At 38.5% G+C, this 17,989-nt stretch overlaps 1 protein-coding gene across 1 annotated transcript in view; it reads left to right on the top strand.

Annotated features, from left to right (window-relative positions):
• The window catches only part of CCDC30 (coiled-coil domain containing 30), a 121,597-nt gene that overhangs the window by 66,792 nt on the left and 36,816 nt on the right, over positions 1-17,989 (top strand). The window contains 1 exon segment of the mRNA XM_055342080.1: positions 9,539-9,718. Coding sequence (XP_055198055.1) covers positions 9,539-9,718 — 180 coding nt within the window.

Raw genomic sequence — 17,989 nt, 5'->3', positions numbered from 1 at the left:
CTTGGATAAATCCCCAGGAGTGCAATTTCTGGGTCACGTAGTAACCGTATGCTTAGGGTTTTTTTTGCTGTTTTTTAAGACACTGCTAAGCTGTTTTCCCCCAGTTACTATAACATTCCCACTAGCAATATAGGAGTGATCCAGTTTCTCTGCATCTTCACTAGCATTTGGTTTTGTCACTTGTAAATTTTAGCCATTCTCATGGATGTATAGTAGTATCTCATTATAGTTTTAATCTGCATTTTCCTGAAGTCTAATAATATTATGTTTTTATGTGCTTATTTGTAGCAGTCTATCCTCTTTAGTGAAGTCTCCTTTTGTGTCTTTGCCTATTTTCTAATGGGTTTATTTTTTCACTATTAAGTTTTTAGAGTTCTTTATGAATTCTAATATTAGTCCTTCATCAGCTATGTGATTTGCAAATATTTTTCCCAGTCTGTAGCTTGTTATTTACCCTCTTTTCGGGATTTTCTCAGTGTGAAGTTTTTCATTTTGATGACGCATCAGTCTTTCGTTTTATGAATCATACTTTTGGTGTTAAGTCTCGGAACTCTGCTTAGCTTTAAATCTTTTTTTTTTCCTTAGCTTTAAATCTTGAAGACTGTCTCCTGTGTTTTGTTTTGTTTTGTTTTTTACAACTTAAGTTCATTTTGCATTTGAGTTTTTATTTTAATTATTGTACTTTTCAGTTCCAAAATTTCCATTTGGCTCTTCCCTTATATCTTCTATTTCCCTGCCAAGACGTTCTAGTTCTTTTCTGAGACTTTGCATTTTTTCATGTGTTTCAACTGTGTTCATAAGTGCTCATCAAAGCATTTTTATAATGGCTGATTAAAAATCTTTGTCAGATAATTCTGACTTGTTGGTTTTATCATCTATTTTTATCTCTTCTCATTTTCCGGGAGATTGGTATGAGAAGTAATTTTAGATTAAAATCTGAATATTTTGGGTTTTATGAGACTCTAGGTCTTACTTAAGCCTTCAGTTTAACTGGCTTATTCTGATACCACTCTGGCAGGGGGAGTAGGAGGGTGCTGTCTCATTAGTACCCCAGGTGGGGTACAAGTCAAGGTTCTCCATTCAACCTCCATGGACACCTAAGGAAAGAAGGGCTCCTCATTACTGCTGGTGAGGGTGGGAGGCCTCTGCTTATCCTGTTCTGGCTGTGAGGGGGAAGAGTGCCTGGTTACTGTTATCCACTGGGTCTCTATGATACCACATGTAAGTGGGTAAGGGTGGTCCTGTTAGTGAAAGTCCTTACTCTCCACTAGACCTCCTCTGACACCACCCCAGTGGAAAGGAAGAAAGGTGTCTCCTCACTGCCAGGTGGGGGTGAAAGTCCAAGACTCCTCATGTCAGCCTGGCAGAGATAAAAGTCCTTGCTCCCTGTTGGCTTGTCACACCACCCTAATGGGGTAGGTGGGACGCTTCATTATAGCCTGGCAGAGGAGGAAGTATTAGACTCCTAACCTGACCTTGGCTGACATGGATGAGGGTGGGACCACAGTTTTTTCTGTGGTGTTTGGCTGGAGTAAAGCAGTTATTGCCTGAAAGTTTTCTTACTTGTTTTGCTGTCCATTTCTTGGTCCTCTGTTCTTGTTGGTGTTGTCTGGGTTGCCAGCTTCTTCAGATGCAAGTCTAGGATACCTGAGGTGAAAAGAAAACCCGGGAAGCTCACAGTCATGTCATTCCTCGAGTCCTGAGTACCCTAATTGGGTCTGCCTTCTCTCTACCTTTCAGAGTCTTCTTATGTTTGTTTTATCTATAATGCCGGGCTTTTAGTTGTACTTGGTGGGGGAAACAGGAAAGTAAGTTCACTCCATCTTCCCAGAAGAAGTCGGCTTTTCTATTCTAAAAATTATGAGATATATGTTTACATTTTCCCAGTCTTCAATTAAATCTGGCTTCCACTGGGAGTAGGAAAAGGAACAGAGTTTATGAAGGATGGGGAAAAAAAATCATTGTATTTTATCAGAAATTTATTTTTAAAGCATTTTAGTCTTTCATATTGTTTTGGATAATTTGAGTATATTATCTTTAAAAACCTGCTGAGTTGGGGTGCCTGGGTGGCTCAGTCAGGTAGGCATCTGACTCTTGATTTTGGCTCAAGTCATGATCCCAGGGTCTTGGACTCTGTGCTAGGTGTGGAGCCTACTTAAGATTCTCTCTCTCTCTCTCTCTCTCTCTCTCCCTCTCTCCCTCCCTCTTTCCCTCTCCTCCCTTTCTTCTTGCACTCTCTCTCTCTCTAAAAACAAAAACAAAAACACAACCTGCTGAGTTCAAAAAGAATTTTAATTCTTTTTTTGTTTAATGTCAATGGAATTTTAAAAGGGAAAAAAAAACCTCCCTAGACATAATTTTCCCCTGTCCTTTCCAGTTTTTTCTATATACACATTTCCCAAGGCATTATGTATGTTTATACACATTACATACATATATATAGTTTATTGTTCTACCATTTTATTTTAATCAGTATTTTTCATGTTGATGAACAGTCTTTATACCACTTTCAAGTTGATTTATCTTTAATTCTCTTAGCCATTTCTGTGTCTCCATTTAATCACTATTTTAAATAGCATGCTTATGAACATTATTATACATTCAGCTCTTTTCTTCTTATGAATTATTCTATTGCAGTAAATTCATTGGTATTCAATTATTCAGTCAAAGGGTCTGAACATTTTTATGGCTCTTGATCTGTACTGCCAAATTGCCTTCTTGAAGAATTTGAGCACCAACTATAATTTGTGAAGCATGCTATGCTAGGCTCCAAGGTAGCTGAAACAAATTTAAAATGAAGGGAATAAAAATAAACTCAGCATGTTTGTCTTCACTCTACTTGTCATCCACACTGTCTGACCATTGAAGGTACATTCCCTCCCCTTGGCTTCTTCAGCTCACAGTCTCTTGGTTTTCCTCCTCCCTCTCTGGCTTCTCAGCCTCCCCTCCAGGCTCTCATTCCTCTGCTTGTTCCTTGCAAGTCTTTAGGCATCTATCTAGAATGGTGGTCCTCCTCTCACTTTCTCCCTTTTCCTTGGCTTGTGTTATCTGATCCTGAGGCTTCTGCTCACAGTCTTCTGTATCTCTGTGTTCACCAAAGGCATCTCTCCAATCTAAATTCACATTCCCCCTTCTTGGTCTACCATCCGTTTGATTATTTGCCCCAGTCAGAAATATCTAGGTGTCATCCATTATTCATTTTCCTCCTCTGCTGCCACATCCAATTCATGACAAACTTTATCAATACTGTCTTCTGAATATTTCTAGAATCCACTGCTTGTTTCCATCCCCACCATCCTGTTCTAGTCAATCACTGTTTATCACATAGATCACTAATAATCTCTGGTTTCCCACCAATGGCATCTAAATGATCTTTCTAAGGACATTCTCTCTTTTGCTGCTAGGCTTTTACCTATTTTATTTATTAAGTCGTCTCGGAACACCTATTTTTCTCTTTTCCCACCTATACCAGCACCTTCCCCCAATATATATATATATATATATATATATATATATATATATGCAACTATGCACATGTCTGTACCTTTATGTTTGCCTGGTTTGTCCCTACTCATCCATCAGGCCTCAGATTACTTAGTACTGGTGTAATCTACTCACTTATTATCCTTATTTCTCACTAAATTGTAAACCCTTTAGGGCAGGGATTATGTCCTGTTGTAGCCCCAATGCCTGCTAAAGTGCCTGATGCTTATTGAGTGATTTAAAAAAAATCTTTATAAGCTGTGTCTACCCATTGCCATACTTAATATTGAAAAAGTGAAAAGCTCACTTAAGCTGGCTGATTTGGAAAAATAAAAGTAAACTGGTTGATTTGGTATAGATGAAAATCTCTGATGGGTCATCTCCCTGAGTGTGAGTAAAAAAAAATATGACTCATTTGTTTTTAAAGTTTATAAGAGTAAGATAACTGTTCTGCTACAGAATTCAAGTTGAAAAATTTGCTTGCGGGATCCCTGGGTGGTGCAGTGGTTTAGCGCCTGCCTTTGGCCCAGGGCGCGATCCTGGAGACCCGGGCTCGAATCCCACATCGGGCTCCCGGTGCATGGAGCCTGCTTCTCCCTCTGCCTATGTCTCTCTCTCTCTCTCTCTGTGTGTGTGTGTGACTATCATAAATAAATAGAAATTTTTAAAAAAAAGAAAAATTTGCTTGCAGTACTGGTTGATATTTTTTTTCTCCATATTCTGCTACTATAACAAGCATTTTGACAGTTTTCTGTTGTTATATTTGTACCAAGTCCTGAACAAGGAGAAAGTAAGCAGAAGGAAACTGCAGAGGAGTCAGTAAAAGAGGGCACTTTGCCAAGAGAGAGGCAGAAGGAGGACTCACAACAGAACCAAGATATGAAGGGTGAAGGACAGCAGTTGACCTTCAAGCGTGAGGAAGTCATGAGGCTTAGTGAAGAGCTGAATTCTATAAATCAGAGCCTCCGGCAGTCTCAGAGCTCGGGGGATAGTTCAAATGACAATAATGCCCAGGTAGGTGCTGTAAACACTTGCTTTGACTAGGTCCATTTCCTCTGGCCAGCTGTGAATGTGAGCACCATCTTTATATCAACATTAATCTATGTTATTAAGCAAGATCATCGCCATGGCCTGAATGGTCATAAAATGGCAATCAGGATCAGAACTAAGCCCATCAGCTGATCCACTTTGTTATAAAGGGTTCTTAAGGCTTCATTTAGGCTCAGCAGAAAGAAATACTGATTGGTTGCCAGTGTGTGCTCCCCGGGGAGGCAAGATAGGGAGGGGCAGGATCTGGGTCATATTTTCTATTCATAGTGCCTGGCTTAGATGTACAAAATAGTTTGGGTGGGGAAAAGACCATAGATTTGGAATTGTTTTAAATTTGGCTTTTGCTATTTACACAAGATCTGCCCGCTGGAGAAATCAAGGGAGTTCCTGCCAACCACACCTCAGCTTTTATACCTCAATTTTTCAGGTTCCCTCCTGTACAAATTAAGACTTCCCAGGATGCCTGGGTGGCTCAGTGCATCTGCCTTTGGCTCAGGGTGTGATCCCAGAGTCCTGGGATCAAGTCCCGTATCAGGCTCCTTGCATGGAGCCTGCTTCTCCTGTCTCTGTATCTCTCTCTGCCTCTCTCTGTGTCTTTCATGAGTAAATAAATAAATAAATAAATAAATAAATAAATAAATAAATAAATTCCCCCATATGTACCTATCTAGGAATTATTCTGAGATCCACAGAGGAGGCCTTTGTGCACATATGTAAAGCAACTTGAAATGACTAATAATATGCGTTTTAAAATGGCTTCAAGTATATATTTAGGGGAAAAAAGGCAGAGTAATAGCCAAGGAAGTCAAAAATATATTTGAGAAGAGATTCAAATATAGAGTCTGAAAACTGAGGCAAGTCACAATAAAGAAGGAAAATAGATACCTAAAAGGAGATTCAGATACATTTGGAAGAGAAGGGAGCCATCACATCCGTTCAGAAGACCAAAGGGGAGCATAACACCAAATGTTCAAAAAGAGGTTAATTTTAAATCCCCCAAGAAGTTCGTTCCCTTTGTTGGGCAGGGAACAACAGCATAGGAGGCTTGGGAAGAGGCTGAGCACTGTGGTCACAAAGATTATAAAATCTTTGTTTATAAGCTTAAAATGATTAATGCACTTAAAAAACAATGAGTTGGAAAGTATGAGAAGTAGCACCCCAGTTCATTTGTTAATTTTATTTAATGTGTCCTTTCTCATTATTTGAAGAATCATCTCCCTATACCCAGGAGAGAGGTAAAAAACTATTAAATATATATAAATTATGTGGGACATCTGGGAGAAGAGCCACTTTGTGAAAGGGCAGATGGTTCTCTACACCACATAGCCTCAAGGGTTTCACTGAATTCTTGCAGAGTTCACTAATTTTGTTCCATAATAATGACTTTGAATTATTGAGAGAAGGGTAAGTTGCTCTTACTCGTTTATCTGACCATTATTAATTGAGTATTTATAACATGCCAGGCCCTGGTGTCAGGGCACATATGGCAAGAGACAAGATAGATGTAGGCCTCATGAGAAAAAAGAACATATTTATATTTTGAACTTTACATTTCCCAAAGCAGTATCGCACACACCATTTCATTTACGTCTTTAAGTAAGCAGAGAAGAAAAGATGTTTTAGATAGATTTTTTTTTCCTTCAGGGTGCTGTGTAATGATAATTTCAGAACCTTTTTCTGTGCAGAGGGTCCTTTGACCTACTGGTGGCTATAAATTGCTCTACTTTTTAGTTCTTGGGTATGTGTAAATTTTTGGTCTTCACTGCTGTTGTTGGTTTAGTGTCTAGTGCCTAGCTGCTTATCCATGTGTGCTGCATCTTCTTAATCTTATAACATACACATTTAAGCAACTGTAGCTTGAGACCAGATACCAAACTTTAAAGAATGCTTATAGATAGTAAATACATAGAAAAAGAATTGTGAAAGCCTTTTTTATGAGTAAGTAGGTGAGCTCTATTGTTCATACGTATTTGTGATATCATTTGTGGCTGCTGATCGCATTTGGTGGCATAATTTCTGCTGTTCAACAGTGTTCCAGGTAAGGTTGTGATAGCTGAATTCGAGATTATTACCTCCCCAACGTTTGTGAAACGAACTGGAATCACCAATAATTAATTTTATAGGTTTAAAAATCTAGCCTCTTGTTTTTCTGTAACATTTTTAAATATTTGCTTTGTTCCAGGACTGTACTAAATACCTTGTGTATATTAAGCAACACAACGAGGCAGGATATTATTGTTGCCACTTTACAGATAAGGAAAACTGAGGCCTTAGGTTAAACCATTTTCCCAGAATGACATATCGTGGTGGAACCTGAGTTGATCTACTCTAGAGCTTGACCTCTTAGCTGCTGTGTCATTTGCTTCCCCCTGCTGAAAAATTCAAAGAAAACATACACTTCTCATGTAAAGCTAATTTCCTGAGGACTGGCAAGCTGTCTTCCGGAGGCCCTTCCAGGGTGTCTGTTGTTAGGTTTGCAGGCTCCGAAACTTGATGCATTAGTCCCCTTAGAATAGATAGATCTGTGTCTTGGGGATAAACTCACATTAAACCAAACTTTTGAAACTATTGGGTAAAATCAGAATGTCAGTTATTATTTTGTAATAATTATAAACAGCACTTGAACATGTTAAAATGAACAATACATTTACCTATAGAGAGCTGGGAAAGACAAATCAAAATCTGAAGGATGTTTGATGAGTAGAGAGTCAGAACCATTGGACTTCATTTAATGACTGACATATTTACAGGTTGGATAACCTGTTCCATCCACATTCACTGGATGAGAATATATATTTTTTAAATTTTATTTATTCATGAAAGAGAGAGAGAGAGAGAGAGAGAGAGAGAGAGGCAGAGACACAGGCAGAGGGAGAAGCAGGCTCCGTGCAGGAAGCCTGACATGTGACTTGATCCCAGGTCTCCAGGATCATGCCCTGGGGTGAAGGCAGCGCTAAACCGCTGAGCCACCGGGGCTGCCCTGGATGAGAATATTTAAGGCTCATAGGCTTTAATTGTTTCCACAAAAGGAATGATTCTGTCATTGGGACCAGTATATGGATTTGGTTCATGTTAAATTTTTATTTTATGAAGATAATATTTGAAAATATTAAAAGCTAGGTTTTAAGCATATAAAATTAAGATAATGCTGGTTCCAATTTGTTTCATTTTAATTCTTAAGGAATTATGAATTGAAGAGCCATTACATACACATCATCTGGTCTTAAGCCTTTAATTTGCAGATGAGTCAGCTGAGACTCAGAGAGGATGATTAGCTTAATAAGTCTGTTGATGGATCAGGAAAGGACACTTAATATTCTTTACTTTGCATTACTACATGGTTCCTACTACCTGAGTGAGTCCAAACACTTCTGTAATAATTTTCTTCCAAGAAGCATTTTATATGGTAGGGAAAAAATACACTTTATGTTGGTCACTTGACTGGTTGACCGGTAGCTTCTTTACTAGTTGCCTATCATGAAAAATAGTTTGCATTTCTACTCTGGCAAAGTGACTTGACTAGAAAATGTAGGCAAGAAGAACTTTTGTTCTGGTTTTTCTCATCTTCAAAACAGGCTAAAAACTTTGTACATTGGTATAAAAGGGGGTGCTTCTCTTGTATATCTCTGTTTGGGCATGTTAAGTGGCCATACGGGCTGCTGATTACTAACTGATTATTAAAAGCTGCCAATAAATAAATAAATAAATAAATAAATAAATAAATAAATAAATACTGCCATCTGATAGATAAGAAGCTAGACTGGTGATCAAGGGTTTCCAGGCTTCAGGAGAATTCTTGTTTTCAGATGGAAGCAGAAGGCCCTTAAAATTAAGCTTGGTAGCATCCACAGTAATGGGTAATGTTACTGAGTGCTTATTGTGCACTAAGCATCATGCTAAGTGCTTGCATGCCTTTTCTTCCTTTTCTTACCCTTTACTCCATCCAGCAGTTATCATTATTATCCCCATTTTAACATGAGGGAAATGAAAAGCAGGAAGACTAAGTAACTTCTTTAAGATAGATTCAGGACTGAAACTAATTCCAGAGTTAGGGTTTTTAATAATTTTCCGTTAAAGAATTTTTTCTAGGGAACTTAAGACACTTGCAGCTCTAGGACAGGCAAATTGGATTCAGACTGCCTTTTTGACTAAACCAAGATAGGAATTTTTTTTAATTTTTAATTTTTATTTATGATAGTCACACACAGAGAGAGAGAGGCAGAGACATAGGCAGAGGGAGAAGCAGGCCCCATGCACCGGGAGCCCGACGTGGGTTTCGATCCCGGATCTCCAGGATCGTGCCCTGGGCCAAAGGCAGGTGCTAAACCGCTGCGCCACCCAGGGATCCCTAGATTCTTTATCTACATAGCACCCCCATGTGAGCCTACTGGTTAGAAAACCCAGTGACTCCTCCTTTGGTCAAGGTGGTTTTATTCACCTGGAGACCTGACAGGAGGGTGTGTGGTTGTTAAATAGTAACTGAAGAAGAATTTTCTGGTAGTAACAGGAAAGCAATGAGTAAGACTGGGAATTTAAGATCTCCTGCTAAATGTTCTCTCTCTCTCTCTCTCTCTCTCTCTCTCTCTCTCTCTCTTTTGCCAACAGACACCCCCCCGCCCCCCGCCGCCAACACACACACACATACAGTGTATACTTTCCTTCTTCACATATTGGCTCTTTGAACTCCTCATTTAAAGCATGTTTTACCCTAAAATGATCATGCTTCTGTTTCCCTTCATTGGTATGAAAAGTGAGAAAGTTAGTTGTCTATACTTAACTGGTTTGCTCAAATGATTTCTTTGATATTTTCACTCCAAAATAGTAGGAATTAAGTTATATGAACATGTACCAACTAGCCATAAATATAAAAAAGAGTAATTTGCTGTCAGTAAGTCAACTCCAAGAACATTCACGCTCTGGCATTGCTGCTTCTGACAGCTGGAACCCATGTTTTACCAATATTCTTTCAAATTGCCCATGTTCCTCTTTTAAAATGTTTGTTTAGCCTCCATCATCTGAAGAAAAATTGAAATACCAGCAGCAAGAGGATGTACAAAAGCTTCGCCAGAATTTGCACCGGCTCCAGGTTTTGTGCTGCTCAGCCGAAAAAGAGCTCCAATATGAGCGAGGAAAGAACTTGGACTTGAAGCAGCACAATAGCTTACTTCAAGAAGAAAACATTAAGGTAACTCTGGTGGGCATAGCCTTGATTGGGGGGGTTGGGGGTTGTTTGGGGGGAGGCCTCAGTTGCTAATTGGCCCAGGGGACAAATGAGTTTGAATTCCCCAGCTGCATAATTCGTGATAGGACCCACAGATGTGTGGACAATGTGAGCTCTCTGATAACTCACTCTGACTTTGCCCTACCAAGTACGTACACAGTTCAGTTGTTTCTCTGCTGTTGAACTTGTGTGTGTACTGTCAACCTGTAAATGTGGAAAACTTTTTTAAGTTACACAGTCTTTTGAAATCATTAGCTAAAACTTGTAACAATAAATTTGAAGGACCTGACCCCAAATGCTGGAGGTCCTGCTCTAGTTCTACCTATAAACTTATTTATCCCTAAGAGCTCAATTATTATTGGTTGAATCATATATCAACTGCACCGAGGTACAATTAATTCATAGGAGGGCAAAATTGTTCTTCCTGACATGAGACTATCAAAAGTTAGGAGGACAGCCCCCAAACATGCTTGTTTTAAAATAATCTATATAGAACTGCCATCCAGAAAGTCATCTAAATTTTATGAATCACATAAATATTCAGACTGAACCATCATGTAAAATAGTGCTTCCTTTTAATTGAAGTTCGATTCTGTAAATGTATATTAGGGGCCTAGTTTCTGTAAGTCCCTATCTAAAGTTCTGGAATTCAACATTCAACAAGTATGTGCTGAGTATTAAGTCATAGCCTAGGCAGGAAATCTTGCTAATACTGAGGGTTTAACTGTAGGTAAAACTGATACAGTTCTTATCCCCTCGTCTGTAGAAGTCCATGGTCAAATCCTGCCTGCCTCTTGTTTTTTTGTAAATAAAGCTTTATTGGCCCACAGCCACACCTGTTTGTTTACATATTACAGATGGCTGCTTTCACATTATAATAGCAGATTTGAGTAGTTCTAACAGAGACCATGTGGCCTACAAAGACTAAAATATTTACTCTCTGGACTATTACAGGAAAATTCATCACACCTAGTGTAGCGGGAACAAGGTACCTTCTTCAAAAAGTGACCTAAGAATGGATTAAGAAGGGTCCCTACTTTTTAGGAACTCAAAATCTAGTAGGGAAGATACAGAAGAAAAAAAATAGTCATTTATGTCAAACTTTAAGGGAAGCCCTTCTAAAGAGTCCTACTATTCCAGGATTATTTGAAGAAACCTCTTCCTTATCCTTACCCTTCATGATTTTTTGAATTTGAATATATTTTCTCAAGCCTTTGTAGTTTTAAGTTAAATCTGAAATTTCCTTATAAGAGGGGCTTTCACTTTTCTTTTCAAACACATTTCTGAGATCATTTCAACTGTCTAACTCTGAGCACATCCAAGCAATACTATATCTTTCTTAAGGTGTAATAACCAGAGCAACACACATTATGATGCCTTATCTGTGGTTGGCACCCCAGAAATATTTGTTAAATTAATGAATGAGTCCTTTAGGGATGGGTAAATGATAGATTGGTAAAAGTTCTGTTCTAAATCGCCTTAGTGGTGGGGTAAAATATTGGCCATTTCAATAATGAGATATCAGTGTTTTGGCTGGTTCCTTAGACAAGGTACCTAAATGGAGTCATTACAACAGCCAACTACCTTTTTATTTTTTTAATTTACTTTATCTCTTATAAACCTCCCTACGGCTGTGAAGGGTCAGCATTTTATAGATGAGAAACTGTCCAAGGTTGCAAAGCTAATGCATCATGGAGTCAGAATTTAAATCCAGGTCTGTTTCTCTCTTTCCTGTGAAGAGTTAACTTTCCGTATTACACCTCTCCTCAACTTGGGATCATCTTGGAACCTCAGCTTTGCAAACTAAGAACTTACTTTTAAAAACCCACTCAGAGTGATCCCTGGGTGGCGCAGCAGTTTAGCGCCTGCCTTTGGCCCAGGGTGCAATCCTGGAGACCCTGGATCGAATCCCACATTGGGATCCCGGTGCATGGAGCCTGCTTGTGTCTCTGCCTCTCTCTCGATCTGTGTGTGACTATCATAAATAAATAAAAATTTAAAAAAAAACCCACTCAGAAATGATCAAACTCTGGGTCTCTGGCTAATGTTAGACATATTTAAGATTAATTAAGAAACTAGATTATTAATTTATTGCCTTTAAACCATTTTATTATGACCTAGAACACTCAGAAAGTACATAAAACCTAAAAATAGAGTTTAACAAATTGTCGTAAAGTGATTACCCATGTAACCACCACTCAGGATGAGAAACAGCACATTGGCCACCTACTAGCAGTTCGTGCCTCTTTCCCATTGTAATTCAATCACCTTTCCGTTTTAGCCATAACTGCTGATTTTGACAATAACCCTCTTGCTTTACTTTATAGTTTCACCACCCATATATGAATCTCACACAATATAGTTTAGTTTTGCCTATTCTTGTGTCTATCTTCTTATGACCTACTTTGGAAGGTCCATCCATGTTGCAGTATATAGCTATTGTTCATTTCCTTTGCAGTCCATCATAAGAAATTGCCATTATTTATTCTCTGTATGGTTTATGGACATCTTATATGTTACCAGCTTGGGGCTATTAAGAAGAATGCTATAGGCTTGGACAGCTTCGGGCAGAGAGCTGTTCTGTCCCCACCAACACTGAGACACTATGCTGGATCCTCTTATTTGTGATTGAATACCCCAACCTAAAGCTAAAGAAGCCCTCCTAGATGCACATCATTGGCCATAATAGTGTTTGCTCCACTGTTACCTCGTTTCTTCATTACCAGCATGGCCAAAATACTGTGTGTTAGCTCTATGACTGATGATCACAGGTCCCAGAAGCCTTTAGCTTTCTTGGCCTATGGAGGAGGTAGACAATATATTATGAGAGGACTCGAAACTTTTCTATTTATAGCAAGAAGTTTAGGTCTCATAACCCTGAATTAGTCAAATGCACCAAATTTTCCAACATTTGATTTCTTCTTTTCCCTCGTTTGTTTTTTCTCCTGTTCATTAGATCTGCCTGCATCTTACTCCGTTTTTAAGGCTACATTGTTCTTTTTTATTTATTTTTTAACCTCCTAATTCCATTCACATATTGTGCCCACCCCCTCACCTCCGTCCCCTCTGGTGTGTTTGTTCTTTGCATTTATGAATTCATTTCTGTTTTGTTTTGTTTGTATTGCATTTCACATTTCACATATAAGTGAAATCACATGTCTTCCTCTATACATGGCTACCTGGTTCTTGAAAAATGAAAGTTCCAGGCAGCACTGGTGGCTCAGCGGTTTAGCACAGCCTTCAGCCCGGGTGTGATCCTGGAGACCCAGGATGGAGTCCCACGTCGGGCTCTCTACATGGAGCCGGCTCCTCCCTCAGCCTGTGTCTCTGCCTCTCTCTCTCTCTCTGGGTGTCTCTTATGAATAAATAAAATCTTAAAAAAAAAGAAAGAAAGAAAGAAAGAAAAATGAAAGTTCCTAGCTAATAAGTTAGAGAGCCTTTTGAGAAGACACCTGTATTTAATAGGTTTGGTCCTGTCAATGAAGTTTAAAAAGCTCTATCAATCCTCCAAAATAAAATGAGAAAATTAAAGAGAGAGAGAGGTTGAACTAGTTTAGAGTGGCAGGGAAGGGGACAAAGAAGGATTTTTACTGGAAAAATAGGAAGCTTATTAAAACTTGATCTATAATTTCTTTTTGGTAACACCAAAGAGACTAGCTTATTACAGTAGTTTTTCTCTATTGATCTATATTGACCACCAATGATATCAAGGCATATTAGTCCCGTAGGGTTTCTTTATTTCTACACACATTCATTTCTACTCTGTTTAATAAATCATTTTGATCATTTTTACATATCTGTTAACATTTTTGGAGATGGCATATCTGGTGTTCAGAACTTAATGCAAAAGGAGGTATCAGGAGCTTAGCTCTCTGGACACTTGAGCAGCTTTTATCCAAGGACCTTTGCTTTTATTTTTTTATTTACTTATGATAGTCACACAGAGAGAGAGAGAGAGAGAGAGAGAAGCAGAGACACAGGCAGAGGGAGAAGCAGGCTCCAAGCACCGGGAGCCCGATGTGGGATTCGATCCCGGGTCTCCAGGATCGCGCCCTGGGCCAAAGGCAAGCGCCAAACCGCTGCGCCACCCAGGGATCCCGGACCTTTGCTTTTAAACATAGAGCATAAGAGCATGTTATTTCAGATATGTTCATTTATTGAATGTTAAGACTCTTTCTTGAATAGTGAATGCACAAAAGGATCTGAGTAACGCCTCTATTTTTCAAAAACTGCTGTTGTGAACACTCGTATACATGTGTTCTGGTGTCCATCCATAGTACGTATTTCTTTAGGAAGAGAGTGGGAGTGAAATTATAGGGTATATATGACTTGAACTTTTGCTAAAGGTTTATACTCCTACCAGCAGGTATGAAGTTTTCTATTGCTCTACATTCTCAACAATTCTTGATACTGTCAGACTTTACAATTTTTGCTAATCTTATATGTGTATAGTGGTAGCTCTTAGCAGTTTTAATGTGCATTTCCTTGTTTTAAAAATGAAGCTGAACAGCTTATTTATTTGACATTTGAGTTTCTATTTTGTGAAACACTTGTTCAAGATTTTGTTTACCTTTCTGGGGGGCTTCTGTCTCTTTCTTTCTTTCTTTCTTTCTTTCTTTCTTTCTTTCTTTCTTTCTTTTTGTCCTTTTAATTTTCCCATTAATTTATAGGAATTCTTAATTTATGAAGCCTTGATCAGGTGTGTATTATGAACATCTTCTACTCTATGGCTTATATTTTCACTCTCTAAATATATGTTTTGATGAATCAAAGTTTTAAATTTTAACCTAATCAATGTTTGCCATTTATAACAAGAGTGGCTCAGTCAGTTAAGTGTCTGCTTTCAGCTCAGATCATGATCCCAGGGTTCTGGGATCAAGCCCCAAGTTGGTTGAGCTCAGCGGAGAGCTTACTTCTCTCTCTCTACTCTTCTCCCTGGCTCATGCTCATGCTCTCTCTCTCTCTCTTGTTATCTCAAATAAACAAATAAAAAATCTTTGAGAAAAAAAAAAGGACAAAATCACTGACGACCTCAAAGTCATAAAGATATTCTCCTACATTACTATATTGTCACCTGGGCCATAAGAATATTAGTATATATATATGGTCTGTTTCCAAGCTCTCTATTCTGTTCCATTGTCCTATTTTGTCTATTCTTGTGCCAATAACATGCTATCTTAATTACTTCAGCTTTACATAAATCTTAATATTTGATAGAGCACATCTTTTTTTCTTGTTGCTCTTATTCTAGGATGCCTTGGCTACACTTGGCCATTTGAAATTCTGTATAAATTTTGTCATCATCCTGTCAAGGTACACGCTCATACCCACATGTACTCACACATATACACATATTTACACACATGGTCTTTTGGGATTTCTACACTGAATCTATACACCAAATCTATAGATAAATTTGGGGAGAATTTAAATCTTTATAATATCAAATCCTCTACAAAATGTGTGTGTATTATATTTAGGTCTTCTTTAATTTCTCCCAGTATCATAATTTTATTTGTGGAGGTCTTATACATCTTTTGTAGGACATACTCCTAGGTGCTGATACTTTCCATACTATTGTAAGTGGTAACTTTTTAAAAATTTCATCTTCTAACTATTGCTAACACAAAAATGTACTAAGTTTTTTCTAATAAAAACCTTGCCATGCTTTTAATTACTTCTTATAATTTATATTTATATTATTCTGTATTTTATATATAAGCAATCATATCATATAAGAATAAATATGATTTTCCTTCTTCCCTTCTACACATGTTCCACCTTTCATTCTTTATCCTTGTTCTAAGCAGTGGCTAATATAGTGCCAAATAGAGCTGGTGATAGTGGGTACATTTTCTCCTTCCCAGTCTCATTTCATTGAATATGTCTTGTAAGGTATTTTTTTAAGACTTTTAAAAATCACATTAAGAAAATTCTAGTGTTCATTCAATGTTTTGTGATGAGCACATGTTGAATTTTATCAAATTACTTTTCTGCATATTTTGATTTTTAAATCTGTTAATATGGTGAATTACATTAACTGATTTTCTAATGTTAACTCAACTTTGCATTCTTGGGATAAACCCAACTTCATCCTAAATTATTATTCTTTTTCTACATTGCTGATTTTAGCTTGCCAGTATTTCTTTGGAATTTTTGCATCTTTGTTCCTGAATGAGACTGGCCTGTCATTTTCCTTTCTTATAACATCCATGTCAGATATTGGCATTAAGGTTACCCTAGCCCCTTAACATGAGATGGGAAACATACCCTTTTTCTGTTCTCTGGAGGAGTTTCTTTCTTTTTTTTTTAATAAATTAATTTTTATTGGTGTTCAATTTACCAACATACAGAATAACACCCAGTGCTCATCCCGTCAAGTGCCCCCCTCAGTGCCCGTCACCCATTCACCCCCACCCCCGCCCTCCTCCCCCTCCACCACCCCTAGTTCATTTCCCAGAGTTAGGAGTCTTTATGTTCTGTCTCCCTTTCTGATATTTCCCACACATTTCTTCTCCCTTCCCTTACATTCCCTTTCACTATTATTCATATTCCCCAAATGAATGAGAACATACACTGTTTGTCCTTCTCCGATTGACTTATTTCACTCAGCATAATACCCTCCAGTTCCATCCACATTGAAGCAAATGGTGGGTATTTGTCGTTTCTAATGGCTGAGGAATATTCCATTGTATACATAAGTCACATCTTCTTTATCCATTCATCTTTCGATGGGCACCGAGGCTCCTTCCACAGTTTGGCTATTGTGGACATGGCTGCTAGAAACATTGGGGTGCAGGTGTCCCAGCGTTTCATTGCATCTGAATCTTTGGGGTAAATCCCTAACAGTGCAATTGCTGGGTCGTAGGGCAGGTCTATTTTTAATTCTTTGAGGAACCTCTGGAGGAGTTTCTAACAATAAATTACAATTCCTTTTTCTTCAATAATTGTAAGAACTGATTTCTGAATCCTTATGATTCTAGAGTTTTCTTCTAGGAAGATTTTCAATTACTGATTCAGTTTCCTAATAGTTATAAGAAATCACACTTTTCATTTTTTCTTGTTATCAACTTTAGTAAATTTTATTTTTATAGAAATTTTTTCTTTTCATTTAAATTTTCAAAATTTTTACTAAAATTAGTCACCAATTTTTAAATATAAAGATAGCCCCTTTACTTTCATGGTGCTAAGTAACCTGTGATTTAAAAGAGGTTGGCAAGGGGAAGAAAAGGAGTCGGGGGGAGGGCACCTGGTTGGCTCAGTCAGTTAAGCCTCCAACTCTTGATTTTGGCTCAGGACATGATCTCAGGGTTGTGAGATGGAGCCCTGCATCAGGTTCTGTGCTGGGTGTGGAGCCTGCTTGAGCTTCTCTCCCTCTCCCTCTTCCCCTCCCTCCCTCCTGTGCACTTGCTCTCAAGAAAGAAAGAAAAGAAAAGAGAGTAGGGATGGAGGGAAAGGAGGAAAAAAGAAAGAAAGAAAGAAAGAAAGAAAGAAAGAAAGAAAGAAAGAAAGAACAAACACACACTTGGGCTGCAATGAAGAGAAGAGATAAGAAGGGAATAAAAATGGAAGCAGCAGGACCATGTTGTTATCATGATGATCCAGGCTAGAGATGATGATGTCGTACACAAGAGTGGTGGACACAGATGGGCTGATGCGAGACACGTTGTGGAGGCAGCATGCCAGCAGGTGCCAAATGGGCTCATGATGAGAAAGGAAGGCTCGGGATGACTCTCAGACTACTGGCTCAAACAGAACTTTAGGTGGTGGCATCACTTACTGAAATCAGGGAGATTGAGGGAAAAAATGATTTTTGATATGGACAGACTCAAGGAGTTTTATTTTGGCAGTTATGGGCATAAAGGTGGTATTTCAAAACCACTCTCAAGGCCTAGGGTAGTCCAATGATATTTAGAAGTTGGGTAGCATTAGAATGGAAAGGACCAGGAAGGAACACAGAAAAGAGAAAGGAGAAAACCAGCAGAGTTTGGTATCATATAGACTCCAACAGAACTTTCTGAGATGGAGGGAGTGAACACTACCTAAGAGTTCAGTTTGTCCATTGGATTCATTTTGGCAGTGGGGAGATCAGTAGTGCCCCTGGCATAAACAGTTTCATGGAGTAGTGAGGATGAAAGCCAGCTTGTAGGAGATTGAAAAAAAGGATGGAAAATGTTCAGATGATGCGTGTATAGAAACTCTTGGGAAAATTCCTCTGTCCAGCTGCCATCTGCC

The sequence above is a fragment of the Nyctereutes procyonoides genome, unplaced genomic scaffold, assembly GCF_905146905.1.
Source record: "Nyctereutes procyonoides isolate TBG_1078 unplaced genomic scaffold, NYPRO_anot_genome, whole genome shotgun sequence".
In the NCBI taxonomy this organism is placed as follows: domain Eukaryota; kingdom Metazoa; phylum Chordata; class Mammalia; order Carnivora; family Canidae; genus Nyctereutes; species Nyctereutes procyonoides.
This window is presented reverse-complemented; position numbering and strand designations above follow the sequence as displayed.